General features: G+C 42.2%; 1 protein-coding gene across 7 annotated transcripts in view; it reads right to left on the minus strand.

Annotated features, from left to right (window-relative positions):
* RBBP8 (RB binding protein 8, endonuclease) overlaps window positions 1-14,512 on the minus strand; it is a 78,064-nt gene that overhangs the window by 26,526 nt on the left and 37,026 nt on the right. For 6 of the 7 annotated variants that reach the window (XM_043507993.1, XM_043507991.1, XM_043507994.1 and 3 more), the window contains 3 exons: window positions 12,842-13,011; window positions 10,576-10,680; window positions 5,842-5,936 (listed from right to left, as the gene is read on the minus strand). In XM_043507993.1, the coding sequence (XP_043363928.1) occupies window positions 5,842-5,936; window positions 10,576-10,680; window positions 12,842-13,011 (370 nt within the window). The remainder of the gene's footprint in view (window positions 1-5,841; window positions 5,937-10,575; window positions 10,681-12,841; window positions 13,012-14,512) is intronic. The other variant, XM_043507995.1, reaches the window with a different exon arrangement.

Below are 14,512 nucleotides of genomic sequence, written 5' to 3' on the forward strand. Positions count from 1 at the left end.
AACCTTAAAAACAGTGCATGAACAAGCGTAAACAGTGAAAACATCTACAAAGACAGAAACCCCCTACTGCTGCATGTTCCCTGGCTCCCCAATCTCCTTTCCCTTCCTCCCACGTTTGCCAAGAGCTAGGCACCAGGGGAGGGCAGTAAAGGCATCTGTGGGGGAGGATGTCAGTATGGAGGACTGAATGGGGCACTGTTGCCCTGCCCAGCCACTGCCTGATTAACCTAATTGCCTTCTATGATGAGATAACTGGCTCTGTGGATGGGGGGAAAGCAGCGGACGTGTTATTCCTTGACTTCAGCAAAGCTTTTGATATGGTCTCCCACAGTATTCTTGCCAGCAAGTTAAAGTAGTATGGGCTGGCTGAATGAACTATAAGGTGGATAGAAAACTGGTTAGATCATTGGGCAGTGATCAATGGCTCCATGTCTCGTTGGCAGCTGGTATCAAGCTGAGTGCCCCAAGGGTCGGTCCTGGGGCTGGTTTTGTTCAATATCTTCATTAATGATCTGGAGGAAGGCGTGGATTGAACCCTCAGCAAGTTTGCAGATGACATTAAACTGAGAGGAGTGGTAGATATACTGGAAAGTAGGGGTAGGATACAGAGGGACCTAGACAAATTAGAGGATTGGGCCAAAAGAAATCTGATGAGGTCCAACAAGGACAAGTGCAGAGTTCTGCACTTAGGACGGAAGTATCCCATGCACTGCTACAGACTAGGGACCGAGCGGCTAGGCAGCAGTTCTGCAGAAAAGGACCTAGGGGTTACAGCGGACGAGAAGCTGGATATAAGTCAACAGTGTGCCCTTCTTGCCAAGGAGGCTAAAAGCATTTTGGGCTGTATAAGTAAGAGCAGGTCAGCAGCAGATCAAGGGACATGATCATTCCCCTCTATTCGGAATTGGTGAGGTTTCATCTGGAGTACTGTGTCCAGTTTTGGGCCCCACACTACAAGAAGGATGTGGAAAAATTGAAAAGAGTCCAGCGGAGGGCAACAAAAATGATTAGGGGGCTGGAGCACATGACTTATGAGGAGAGGCTGAGGGAACTGGGATTATTTAGTCTCCAGAAGAGAAGAATGAGGGGGGATTTGATAGCTGCTTTCAACTACCTGCTTTCAAAGGGGGTTCCAAAGAGGATGGATCTAGACTGTTCTCAGTGGTAGCAGATGACAGAACAAGGAATAATGGTCTCAAGTTGCAATGGGGGAGGTTTAGGTTGGATATTAGGAAAAACTTTTTCACAAGGAGGGTGGTGAAGCACTGGAATGGGTTACGTAGGGAGGTGGTGGAACCTCCTTCCTTAGAGGTTTTTAAGGTCAGGCTTGACAAAGCCCGGGCTGGGATGATTTAGTTGGGGATTGGTGATGACCACGGGGGTTGGACTAGATGACCTCCTGAGGTCCCTTCCAACCCTGATATTCTATGATGGGGCCCAATTGCATGGGCCACCCAGTCATGGAGTTGTCCAAGCTGCTCCTGGACTGCAGCACAGGGTACTACAAAGGGGACTCAAGCCATGATGCAGCAGGAGCCAGTACTCATGAGGACATTAGTGATAGCAGCCATTCAAATAGTTCCTTCTGATGAGTTCTGTCAGCCTCCTTTGGCAGCTTTCTAGGAACTAGGAAGCAAATGTCAGCTCCCACACTGCAACCCTGTCCTCAAGCTGTACAGCCAGTCTGAACCTTTCTGCTTGCGTCTCGTCATGCCTTTCCTCTAGCCATAAGTCCCTCTATCTTAGGTAATGGACCTCCTTGTTGGCATTGTCCAGAACTACAACTATAAGTTCATCACAGAAATGCTTCCTTTTGGAATGGTCCATGAAGGTACACTGACACAGGCTTCTTCTGCACTGTAGAAGTACCAGCATGTAGAAGCTGAGGGGCCTGGAATAAGGTAAGACAGAGAGGGTTTTTTGTCTCAAATAGCTCCGTGCAAGAGCACAGAAAAAATCCTTGTGGAATTTCAAGGACAAATTACTTTTAAAAACTGAATTTCAATATATTGTGAGGGAGATGCTTCAGCCCACAGAAGCTCCCTGCACACAGCCAGGTTAATCACAGTGAAATAAGTACAGAGACAATGGCAAGTTAAAAATCAGAGCTGCCTTCTCCCCCTCCCCCAAGAATTGCAGAATAACTTGGGTTGTGGGAGGACAACGGGGACATCAGTGGCTGTTCCACAAAAGGTAGCTCTATCACTTCAGGCACTCCATGTTTTGGAGGACATAGCAGTTTTTGTGGTGCCCGACTAGCAAATAGAGGTGTTACTGCAAGCTACCTGTGGGAAACCAGCAATGTATGCCACTGAAATATGCAAAGTAGTGACTGAATAGTGCCTCTACGAATGGAGTGGGATGGTCAACTACCAAAATGGCCCTGGAAAATATCCCCTTCCCCAAAATGTGACTACCTATTTGGAGTTCCTGCTATGGGAAAAGTTTGCAGCTATCAGCACCTGGGATTGGGTCAGAATTCATGAGGGAATCAACAAGATGCTGTGAGAGCATCCACATCACTGAGCCTGTTATGACTGCATGCAGACGCACAGAACTCCACAGCCCTTCCCACATCCCCAGCACATTTCTGGAACAAACCAGAAATATTTGGGACAAATGATTTTTGTCACCTATGGACTGCCTGAACTACATTTAATTGAAATGGACCAGATTTGTAAATGGAACACATTTTCATAATCCCCCCAGTTCACTGTTTCCAAGTACCTCATTACACTGTTGAGTGTTTACAGAGCAGTGTGCTTATGGGGATGGCAATGTAAAGTAATTTTTAACAACAGGAATGTGCTATCAAAAATGTGTGGCTTTCCAGTAAAAACTCACTTTTAAATGTGTTATTAACTGTTTGCATTTCCTGGTTTCCATTTTGAATTCGTTTGGTGAACACTGAGGCGCTGGCAGACAATCTGCTACTAATGGATACACACTGCTATCCAGGGCTAGTACCAACTTTTGCATTCATTCATAGAATAGAAATCACTCCCATTTCTATATTAACAAACATTAAAACGGAGCCGGAAACTTACAAGGCTCCGTGGCAGGCCATTCCTCTACGGGGCACCAAAAAACCTCTTCTAAGTATAGCCCTGAGATAAGTTGCAGCTGGTCCTGTGGCAAACCCTCCTCTGGGACTGGTGTCAGCAGCAGTCACTTTGCTGACTTCATTTGGTGCCAACTGCTGGTTCCCATGCTAGACTCTGGAGCCTGCAGGTTGCCATCTTGGCTGACCAACTCATCATGCACCACCAATGGCTCCATGCTCAGCGCAGCACATAGCATCTGATCAAACTCATCATAAAAAGGCATGACTGCTGGTGGGTTGCCTGACACATGGCTCTTGTTGCTATTTTTTCTGGTACTCAGTTTTGAGTCGCTTAATTCCCTCTGCACTGGGCCAGTAAATTTCCAACACTGTCAGCTTCTTCGCTATTTGGTGTTATATGTGGTCATTCCTTGTACTCTTACTAAAATCCACTGTTTAGCTGGACTCACTGCAGAGATTAACCAAAATCTGCCTGTGCTCCCACAACCACGAAGCAGCGTGTTTTGCAAAGGACCACTTCTGTTCAGCCTCCACGGCAAACGCAGAAGGTTCTCCAAAGTTGTGTTTGCAGCTCAGCGGTCAGAATAAAATGGAAGGGCTAAACACCAACTTGCCGAGATGCTGTACTAGAAGGGGGTTGCTTCTGTTTCCCTCAAGTCGATTGTCCTTTCTCTCTCTCCCAAGAATTGCCAAAGAATGTCAGCCCAAGGGATTATGGGACACTTTTGGCAGACTCTCAGTCATCCCTGGACTCGGGTCCTGTGTTTACCCAGGTTTGAACCCTGGGTCTTGGCTTGACCCCTCCAAACTTGTGGGATCCTAGAACTCTGGGTGCAAGCCTGAGTCGAGGCATTTGTGTGCCAACAGAGGGGGGCTTTAGGTACAAGCCTGACTATGGGCTTACACTACAGTATAGACATGCCTTCCAATAGTTCTTTAAGTGAATGTGACTAATGTCATACAGAACTATGCAACATTTGCTCATTCTACCTCCTCCACTCCCCCAACCCCCCCCCCAAAAGAAGAATTGCGTATGCTGTATACTGTTTTGGCAGGGTTTGAGGGTTTTGTTTTGAAATGTATACGTTGCTATGTGTTTATCAGAGTAGGAGAGGTTGAAAAAGTGCACCTTGCACTTGGAACAGAAGGTGAGGTGGTTTGTGATGGTCCTTTGTTCCTGTGGGAGTTTGTTCAAATGTCTTGGAACAGCTCCCGAAAGTTCTGTCTCCATTACATATATGAATGTTACCATTATGCTAGTTAGTGTAGAGATCTCTAGGGTGATTTTTTTCATTAAGCTCCTACTTAGTTTAAGAAGTAAAACAGAGAATTTCAATTGTTCCACTATAATTTACATAGGTTTTAGAGTAGCAGCCGTGTTAGTCTGTATTCGCAAAAAGAAAAGAAGGACTTGTGGCACCTTAGAGACTAACAAATTTATTTGAGCATAAGCTTTCGTGCGCTACAGCTCACTTCATTGGATGCATTCAGTGGAAAATACAGTGGGGAGATTTATATACACACACAGAGAACATGAAACAATGGGTTTTATCATACACAATGTAAGGAGAGTGATCACTTAAGATGAGCTATTACCAGCAGGAGGGGGTGGGGTGGGGGAGAGGAAGAAAACATTTTTGTGGTGATAATCAAGGTGGGCCATTTCCAGCAGTTGACAAGAATGTTATTCTCCCCGCCCCGCCACTGAATCAGACGTTCTTGTCAACTGCTGGAAATAGCCCACCTTGATCATCACCACAAAAGGTTTCCCCCCTTCCCCCCGCTGGTAATAGCTCATCTAAGTGATCACTCTCCTTACAGTGTGTATGATAAAACCCATTGTTTCATGTTCTCTGTGTGTGTATATAAATCTCCCCACTGTATTTTACACTGAATGCATCCAATGAAGTGAGCTGTAGCTCATGAAAGCTTATGCTCAAATAAATTTGTTAGTCTCTAAGGTGCCACAAGTACTCCTTTCCTTTTCTTTTTATAATTTCATAGTTACTACAACTAAAGTTTATCAGAAAAGGTGAATTTACTGAGCCAGATCGAGGCCAACTGTTCCACTCCCTTTGCACTGCTCCAATGATGCAAGACCAGAAATCTGCTTGAACAGGTAGCTGGATTCTGTGGGTGCCATGAAGCCATCCTAGCCACCTCTATGGCAACTGTTCCTCCTACTCCCCAAAGCACAAGTTACGTGTGGGCAAAAGTATGCTGTACTCTGGTGATCCCTGGCAGTTGGGTCCTTTAGGGATTATTCTAGTGGCAGCTCCAAGTTGCAGTGAGGACTGGGTTCAGTCCCCAGACAGCCCTGAAGACCAGGGGTACTATAAATGTGACTTAGAACCACCCTTCCCCCCTCCCATCACCTCAGTTCCTGCACTGAGCACAAGCTAGCCAGATCTGTGGACCTAGCTCATTGTTTTATTCAAATGAAGAGTTGTAAGTAGGGGGGAAATAATGCATTTTATAAAGCTACTTAAAGCCTGTGGACAGGACTGCCTGTTCATTTCTCTTTCTTGCTAGGTCATTATATCAGAAGTAAGCAAAGTATTTAGAATACTTAGAAAACGTATTATTCAGAAGGCTTTTGCTTAATCTTAAAGTGAAAATAGTCAAGAAATAATTACTTTTCTTCTTAGGATGACTATTACCTTCCCGGAGCTCAGCACTTCCCCAACAAGGTCAGTTACATAGCTTGACTAACACTGCATTACACAATAACTGGCATATAAGATTTATTTTTTGAGAAATACGGGAACATTACTTACAGATTCTTCTTGAATAAGTCCAATTGTTTCTGCAACAACTGCAGCCAAGTTAAAAGATGGCTGTGCAACAGGATAGCTTCCCATCCCTTGTTTATCTATGTGGATAGAAAAAGGCATAATACATACATTATACATATATGACAATTTTATTCTACTCTTACACAGAGACTATGTAAATTGAGTCAGATTTAAAGAGAGTCCATAAATGGAAAACCACCTCAAAGTGACAGAAATGTGCAGAGCTGTTTGGGACATGGTCAATTTAGTGAAAACTTGGGATTCTTGTCAAAACTTGGGATTCTTGTCTATTCCTTCTATTCATATGCAGTCCCCCAAAATCAAACTATACAGAGACAATCTGAGCAGAAATTACCCTTTCAAGCTATAGTATGAGTGCCATGAAAGTGGCAAGTGTACTGGAGCAGTACGTATGTGTCAATGGTGATAGTGCACCAGAAAGTAAACGTAGAAGACGTAAACTTTTTAAGTCTAACTTTTCTAACACACTGCACGTACTATAAAACATTTCACCCTCAGTGACTGGGAAGACTGACATAAAGCATGACATTCTATATTCTTTAGAATAAGAGTAACATTACTTAAAGAGGCAAAGTACTATGCAAGATTATTTCTTAGTTACTGCATTTTTAAGATTACTTAAGATACCTAATTAATTCAGTCTTAATGATTACATCTATAAAATATAAATCGTAAAATCTCACTACAGGCTTACGCACCAGATATATTTGATCTGATTTTAGAGGTTAAGTAGACAGCAGAAAATAAGAATATTAAGATTCCAGTCAAACTAATGTGTTAAAGAGTCATTACCTTTGGCTAGCCTCAATGACTATGCTTCACAAGCTGTCACAGATTTTTTTCCTGAAGTCTCTGCATATCTGGAAATGGCTACCTTTTCCAACACATTTCTCTACTGATAGCCAGGCAGCAGTACCAGGTTTACCATAGCGCTAGTGGCTCCATGGCACCAGGCCCAGAGTCAGAAGGGGCCCCTGCCAGCCCGATCCCCCGGCTGGCTGAGCCGGCCAGGAAAGCTGCCCCCGCCCCCACTCTACCTCTTCCCCTGAGCTAGGTCCCGGAGGACTGTAGCAGGGGTCGAGCGCCCTGCACTCACCAGGTGGCAGGGAGTGAAGCAACCTGGCCCCAGCCTGCTCCGCTCCGTCAGCTCCCAGCCGTGCCGTCGGTGAGTGTTTGGGGGCAGTTCCTCCCTGCCCCCCAAGTCCCTAGGCTGGGAGCCAGAGGAGCAGAGTGGAGCAGCCTGGAGCTAGGTCACTCCACTTCCCGCCACTCCATAAGTGTGGGGTCGGGCCCACCCTACAATCACTGGGTGGCAGGAAGTGGAGTGACCTGCCCCAACCTGCTCTGCTCTACCAGCTCGTGCTGGGGGGTGGTTTCCCCCCTGTCCCCCAAGCCTGGGGAGGAGATGGAGCAGTGGGGAAGGGGCATAGGATGGGGAAGGGGTATAGGATGGGGGAAGTGGGGGCTGGGGAGGAGATAGGGTGGTAGGGAAGGGGCATGGGATGGGGAAGAGAAGGGGATGGGGGAAGCTGGAGCCCAGCATGTGGCATCCCCTTGGCAGAAGCTGAGGCTCTCCTGTTAAGCAGGCCCATCGAACCCTCACCCTGAGAAGCCCCACTTCCCCTGCATCTGTACCGCCCCAATGAGCCTCCCCAGACACCCTCCCCACTGAGCCCCAACCACCTGCACCTCCACCCAAACGAACCCCACCTCCACTGGACCTAGACTCCCCCCGCTGAGCCCCAACCACCTTCATCTGAATCCCCAGCAGAGTCCCATTGTCCCTGCACCTGGAACCCACCCAATGAGCTTCTGTGCATCCAGATTTCCACTGAGCCACCCGCACCCAGACTGCCCCACAGAGAACTCTCTTACTCCCACCTGGATCCCCCCACACTAAGTCCCTCTGCACTTGGATCCTGCTGCTGGGCTGAGCCTGCTCACCCACACTGGTGCACCTGCCACAGGGGGACAGGGCCCCAGGGTGTTTCTGGGGCAGGTCTGGCCCTTGCACTGTGTCAGGGTCGGGTGCAGCCTCACTCCGAGTCCCTGTCCCGGGGTAGGGTTGGGGGAGGCTACAGGGTAATCTCCCACCTCCATGCAACCAGTGGCCTGTGCTCCCCATTGCCATGTTGGAGTCTCCACATTTATTTATTGACAAATAAAATTAGCAGAATTTTAAAATATTGTGCACAGAATTTTTAATTTTTTGGTGCAGAATCCCCTCAGAAATATGGGGTGCTGTGCAGCTGTGATGGTGAGGAAGGTGGTAGGCAATGGGGAGGTCTATGAGCGAGGGGTGTGGTGTGCAAGGTGCTGTGCAGTTGTGGTGGGAGGCCAGTGGGGCAGGTCTCTGAGAGGGGTGAGACTAGACACAGAGATCTGTGGTGGAGGTCTCTGGTCAAGGGGGCGCTGGGCATAAGAGTGGGGCACTGTGCAGGGGGGGCGGTATGGTGCGGGCCCGCCCTCAAGAGGAAGGGTCATGCTGGCAGCACAGAGTTGGGCAGGACAGTGTGCATCTGGCAGCTGCAGGTTCATAAACAGTGCCCTCCTGCTGTGCTGCACAGAATGGAGCTGCTCCTGCCGCACTGTGCCTCATTGCCCCGGCCCGCCCTTCACTCTGGAGACTGACCATCCCACCCCTCTGGCACCTTGCCCACAAATGGGGACCCACAAATACGTTTGGCACTGGGCCCACAAAAAGTTAATCCAGTCCTGCCAGGCAGAACAAGTAGAGTGCTGAGCATAGCAGCAATATCCAAACAGACATGAAAGCACAGAGCAAATGGACACAGAAGAATGGATTGGGTTCCCTTTGATTTCTGCATCGTCCCCAAAACCCCTCCCTGTTGAGCATAAAGGAAGAAAAATCCTGAGTGGGGAAAGCAGATGATATGCTATCATCGTGCCTCTGTGACAAAAGCCCCCAAAACTCTACTCCGAGTTCTCAAATTAAGTACTTCCACCTCAATTCAAGGGAAAATTGAGTTTAGGAAGTGATGTTAGAAAAAGTATGTTGAAGTAATAGTAGCACAGTTTTTATATGGTCATATATTGAGTTTTTAAGGATGCTCGGATACATGATGATATCCTTTACACCTACACCCACCATGGTCATTTTACGTTTCTGCAGAAGACGACAACTGATAGTACACTAATTGCCTGTAATCTTCAGTCTGCTCTTTAATTAACTAATTGACAAAGATTTTAGAATTAGCTACATAAACGGCAAATTTAAATACCCATTTGCTAATGCAAATAGGTGATTGCAGGCCAAAGTGTGCAGTTACATGCACAAAATAGGTAGCATAACATGCAATTATCTGCACCCGACCATGCAACTTGGCTATTTTGGAAAATTTGGCCCCGAGTAAACACAGTTTTACCAAGCCTATTTAACATCAGATTTTTTAAAACTGATCATAAAATTTAATTATTATACGGCATTTCAATATGATGTTATGCTACATAGTGCTCAAAACAACATTTTGTTATTTCACATTGTATTGCAAGTTCTTTTTCTGAGTGAAGAATTTTTCCATTTTGAAAACATTATCCAAAGTAAATTTACTGACAATGAAATTCAGCATTTCAGGATAGCCCATTAAATCTATGGGCAAATTACTCCAACTGGGTTAAAAGAAAGACCTTATTCTAACTGTTCTAACATATTTTAGAATATTTACTATCTGCTTCTAATATAGAAGAATTTAAAATTCAAAAACTCAGATTATTGCTCCAGACAGCTAATTACTTTAAAAATAATCCCACATTGAAGGAAATTTACGCTGTCTCCTAAAAACAGAAACATGGGGGCAGACATGAGGGATTAATCTGCTGTAAAATAGGTGCCTGTGAGGTCTGACAACTTAAATATTTTTAATGCCATATGGCTTTACAGAATTTCTAATTATTTAACTGTATATATGGAATATGAAATGTTCACAAATTTGTAAAATTTTTTACACAATTTATTCAATGCATTATATTTTTTTTCCCTTAAAGTTATTCATTTAAGATTTAGATTAGGGAAATAAAGAAAGGCAAACTTGCCTTCTTACAGAGTTGTAGAACAGCTCAGTTCATTAAATCAGGGGAAAATAATGGGCTTTCAGGTAAGAAATGTTAAAGAGTCCTACAGAAATACTTTCTGAATCAGTGCTATCTCCAGTCATCTAATTAAATATTCCCAGAAAAATCCAGACAACTGATATTTCTGGAAATTACAAGCTTGACATCTTGTTTCTAAAGTAAAGAACATGAAATAGAGAAAAAAATAAAGCTACACCAACCCATGATTATGCCAAGAATACAGGAGCAGAAACCAAGTTTAAACATTTGGAATCAAATGGAAGAAAAGATTTTAGTTATGACTTCTTGTACTGGAGACAGCCCTGGATGACTATAAGAATAGTAAGATTTAGCACTTACAGTATTTTAATCTATTTTATAGACATTAAAAGACTTTCCCAAAATGACAATGGAACTCAGTGAGAAGAACAGGAATTAGATCTCAAGAGTGTATGCCAGCTCACTGAGGAAATATCTACAGTAATTATGGGATTAAGATTACTTCTTTTTTCTTGCTCCAGAGCTCAAATTGAAAACTACAAATTGAATTTGAGTTACTGGTTACCCATAACTGCCTGTGTTTTTTCCCCTTATGAAATAAATATGATTAAACCTAGTATTTACTTGCTCTAGGGGACAGTTCTTGGTCACAGGTGTCTGCCACTAGTATTTCCTTTCCACCATGGTTAGGAATTTGAGTGGATGACGACAATGAAACTTTTCCAAACTCTAGATAAAGGAATAAAAATAAAAAGTTAAATTCGATATGACCTGGCTTCATAATTATGAATAGGTACAGACTAGGGTAAACAATCCTGTAAACACTTGTGCACACATTTAACTTTAAGTATGTGAACAGTCTCATTATCTTCACATGCTTAAAATTAAAGGGTTTTCATGATCAAGACTTGAAGGGGGAAAAAGAAAACAAACCAAGAACAACAAATAGAAGTTATATTTCTTGAGGTGAAATTGTGCTCAAAAGGAGTACTTTTTAACATGAAAGCATAAAATAAGCCACCCAAATAACACTAAAGATATTTTGACAGATAATTATCACTTATGTTGATGCAACAAATCACAGTTATGTATGTAACACATTACAGTTAGACCCCATTTACTCAAAGCCTATGTTCTGTACACCTGCCAGCTGAAAGGGGAGGCAGTTGTTTCAAAATTTAACTAATAGAGGGGATAATTTTCAGCTGTCCCAACAGCAGGTCAGTTAAGACAATGGTGAATATAATGAATAACTTGCACTTTGGATTACAAACATGACATTTTGTATGGTTATACACTGATACGTAGTTAACCTTTTCCAGCATGGTACCAACAGCCTATAAGAATAGTTAATATACTTTGTGATTAATATCTTCTATTGTTATTCCTAAAAAGAAAAGAGCCTATTAAAAATTTATATTTATAACTATTCAGAAGCTTCTATATTTGCAGGATATATTCTTATTTCGCAAGAAATAAATTAACATAATATGAGCATTTGGAAGACAATATTCAGATCTTGTAACATGCATCCTGAGTATTATTAGAATACATACAGGAAATCTTACTGCACATAAAAATAGTTTTTATTGTTATTAAAGTAGTTTACATTTGCTAAGTGAATATCTTAGACCAAGTTTAGATTAATCCAAATGCCTGCAGTATTAATGGGCTGCGTACAAGACAAATGTAAGCAGGATTCCTATAGCAGAAAAACATATTTTGCAGTTGCTCAATTCAGGGGGCTGTTTTGTTAATTCTGATGCAACTTCTCTGCAATAACTGAACATGGCAGGATGGCTTTTCTTTTGTTCTCCACTAGGTGATGCTAGAAGCACACACATGGCAGAAAGTGCAATTCCAAACTTCAGGTAAGTGTTACTCCAAGAAACTAATTTAGGGATGCCTAGATGGTAGAGTGAAGTCCTGAATGGCTATTAACAAATATCTAACAATAAGTAACACCTGGTTTGCATAGGTGTTAACTGCAGGTACAGCTTTTACTAAACAAACTATTACTAGCAAGGCTGTGTGAGAAGGAAAGAATACAGCTAGACTTCCAAAATTTTAATGGTGAGGATAATTAACATTGGCACAATTTACCTAGGGATATGATGGAATTTCCATCTCTTGTTTTTAAATCAAGACTGGATGTCTTTCTAAAAGATATGCTATAGCTGAAACAGAAGTTATAGACTTGATGCAGAAATTATTGGGTGATGTTCTTTGACCTGTGTTATACAGAATGTCAGACGAGATCATCATAACGATCCCTTCTGGACTTCCAAAAAAAAAAAAAAAGTGTATGAATTTATGATTCCTAGGCAGTTTTCAGAGTTGACTTAAGGGAAAAAAAAAATCTTTTTGCTTACAAACTGAACGAGTTTGATTCTGAAGTCACTGAAACCCAAACATGTAATCCTATGAGGCCACTTTTGCAATTACTTTTAAAATAATAAATTCCATTTAAAATGTAAATTAATTGATATATAACAACGAGTACATCATCACATTTGTTAATTATCTGAACAAGATTTGGATTTAGCCCCTCAATTTCTTTTTATTATTTAGGAGTTCTAGAAAGGATAAGATTCAGAAAAATCTATTGTCTGCCCAAATCATATACTAATATGGGAATTCAGAAACCTTGGGAGAGTAGGACACACTTTAAATATACCACTAGCATATTGGTTAATATCAAAACAATTCTGCACCCTAGAGCAGAGGCACAATTACTACAATACATAACCAAATTCACTTTTTTTTGAACTTGTACACAGAAGGCTTTTAAACTTTTTGAATTCAAAATTAAATGTGGCTTCTGTTTTCTTTTCCCCTTTAAAATCTTGAAAAAGCCACTATAGAAAAAGATGACCAATAACACTCTTACCATTAGTGCTTTCAGAATGCTTCAGATCCGTATGTGTTTGTTCTGTGTATCGGACATGCCTGTTCTCTTTCTTTCTTCGGATACGATTAACCATGGATAATGAAAAAGACTGAACTGGTGAATCTGGAATGACCCCTTCCTCCAATTCCACTGCTTGTTGATCTCTCCCCCTGAGGACAGAATTCAGAGCTAAAGTAAAACCTAAAAACAGCAAGATGAAGAGCTAAATCTTTAATTTTAAGAAATTTATGAAAATCAGCTTAAGAAAATGACAATCACAGATTCAGAATATATAGCCAAGTGCAACACGATATAGAATTAGTATTGCCATCATGACTCCAGACTATTAGAAGACACAGACCTAACAAGAAATTCAGAAAGGCTAGGTCATCTTGTGAACTTCATAAACTTCCATGTTTCAGGGCTTAAGTGAATCTCTCACAGTAAGAGCTATCAAGATGACAAGATACGGAAGTACATGGACCACTGCTCTGATCCATTATGGAAATTCCTACATTCATCAAGAACACAAAAAAAATGAGAGATGCTACCAGGCAAGTTTAAATGTTACTAAAATTGCTCAGAGACAATCTTTCCCAACATATGATTTCATGTTACGACTTACTGACTCCCCTATAGAGGACTTAATTTAATTTGCTTTTAGAAGATTAAGACCACTCCTAAGAGAGCCCTATACCTCAAGCGGTGCCACCTTTTAGAGAAAGAAGTAACCTGAAACGTCTTTAAAAATGCACAGATCGGTAAGCATGAAGTTCACTTGGCCCTATTTTGTGTGGTCTCAGAGCCTATTCATGATGCGCAAAACCTCGTTTAATAAAGTGGTAAACCTTTTCTCCCAAGAAAGCATATCTAGAAGTGGCAGGGATCACAGAGGGAAAGAACAAGCTCTAATTAGAGATCTCTGAACTAGATAAACAATGTTTTATCCTTTTTTGTCCTCTTATGGGAAGTACTTTTCACTGTCACCTGGGAAAAGAAAAAGAAAGAAAAGTGAAGACAAAGCGATAAGGAAATCGAACTCAGGCTGCTTTTGTCATTTTTCCTTAATCTTACGTCTCCTTTTGACCTCTCAAGAGAAACTAGAGATTGGAGACGACTTGCTTGTCTTTAGAAAGTAGAATGTGAGGTCTTAGATCTAAAGGAAGAGGAGGAGGAAGTGTGGAGAAACTGCCAAGCAAAATCCTCTTCAGTGACTAGGGAACTACCTAGCTATACAATAAAATAAAATAATGAAAGAGGAAATAAAATTATGCACGTTTATAGTGCCTTTAAACTGGTGATTTCAAAGTATTTTACAAAGATAAATTATCTCCAACCACAAAAACTAAGGCACAAGTTAGTGAGTAGTGTACGGTCAAACAGGAAGTTTTGATCAAACTCACAGGAAAAAATAAGTTGTGGTTGCATTAAGGTAACTTGTAATGACTTCTGTAAAAGAAGCTGGAAATACAATGAAAAAAATGTAGAAATCTATCAGCTCAATCAACAAGAATGACTGAGCTAGTTAGGCTTAATTAGTATGACAAGTTTGAAGGCAGCATAAATGTCAACTCAGGTACATTTTTTACCTGCTAATTTTGTTTCTTTAAAACACTTCAAGGTGACTACTTAATGTGTGGTTTATGCCGCTTCTCTTCAAATAGGGGGTCA

The sequence above is a fragment of the Dermochelys coriacea genome, chromosome 2 (genome assembly GCF_009764565.3).
Source record: "Dermochelys coriacea isolate rDerCor1 chromosome 2, rDerCor1.pri.v4, whole genome shotgun sequence".
NCBI classification, from domain to species: Eukaryota; Metazoa; Chordata; order Testudines; family Dermochelyidae; genus Dermochelys; species Dermochelys coriacea.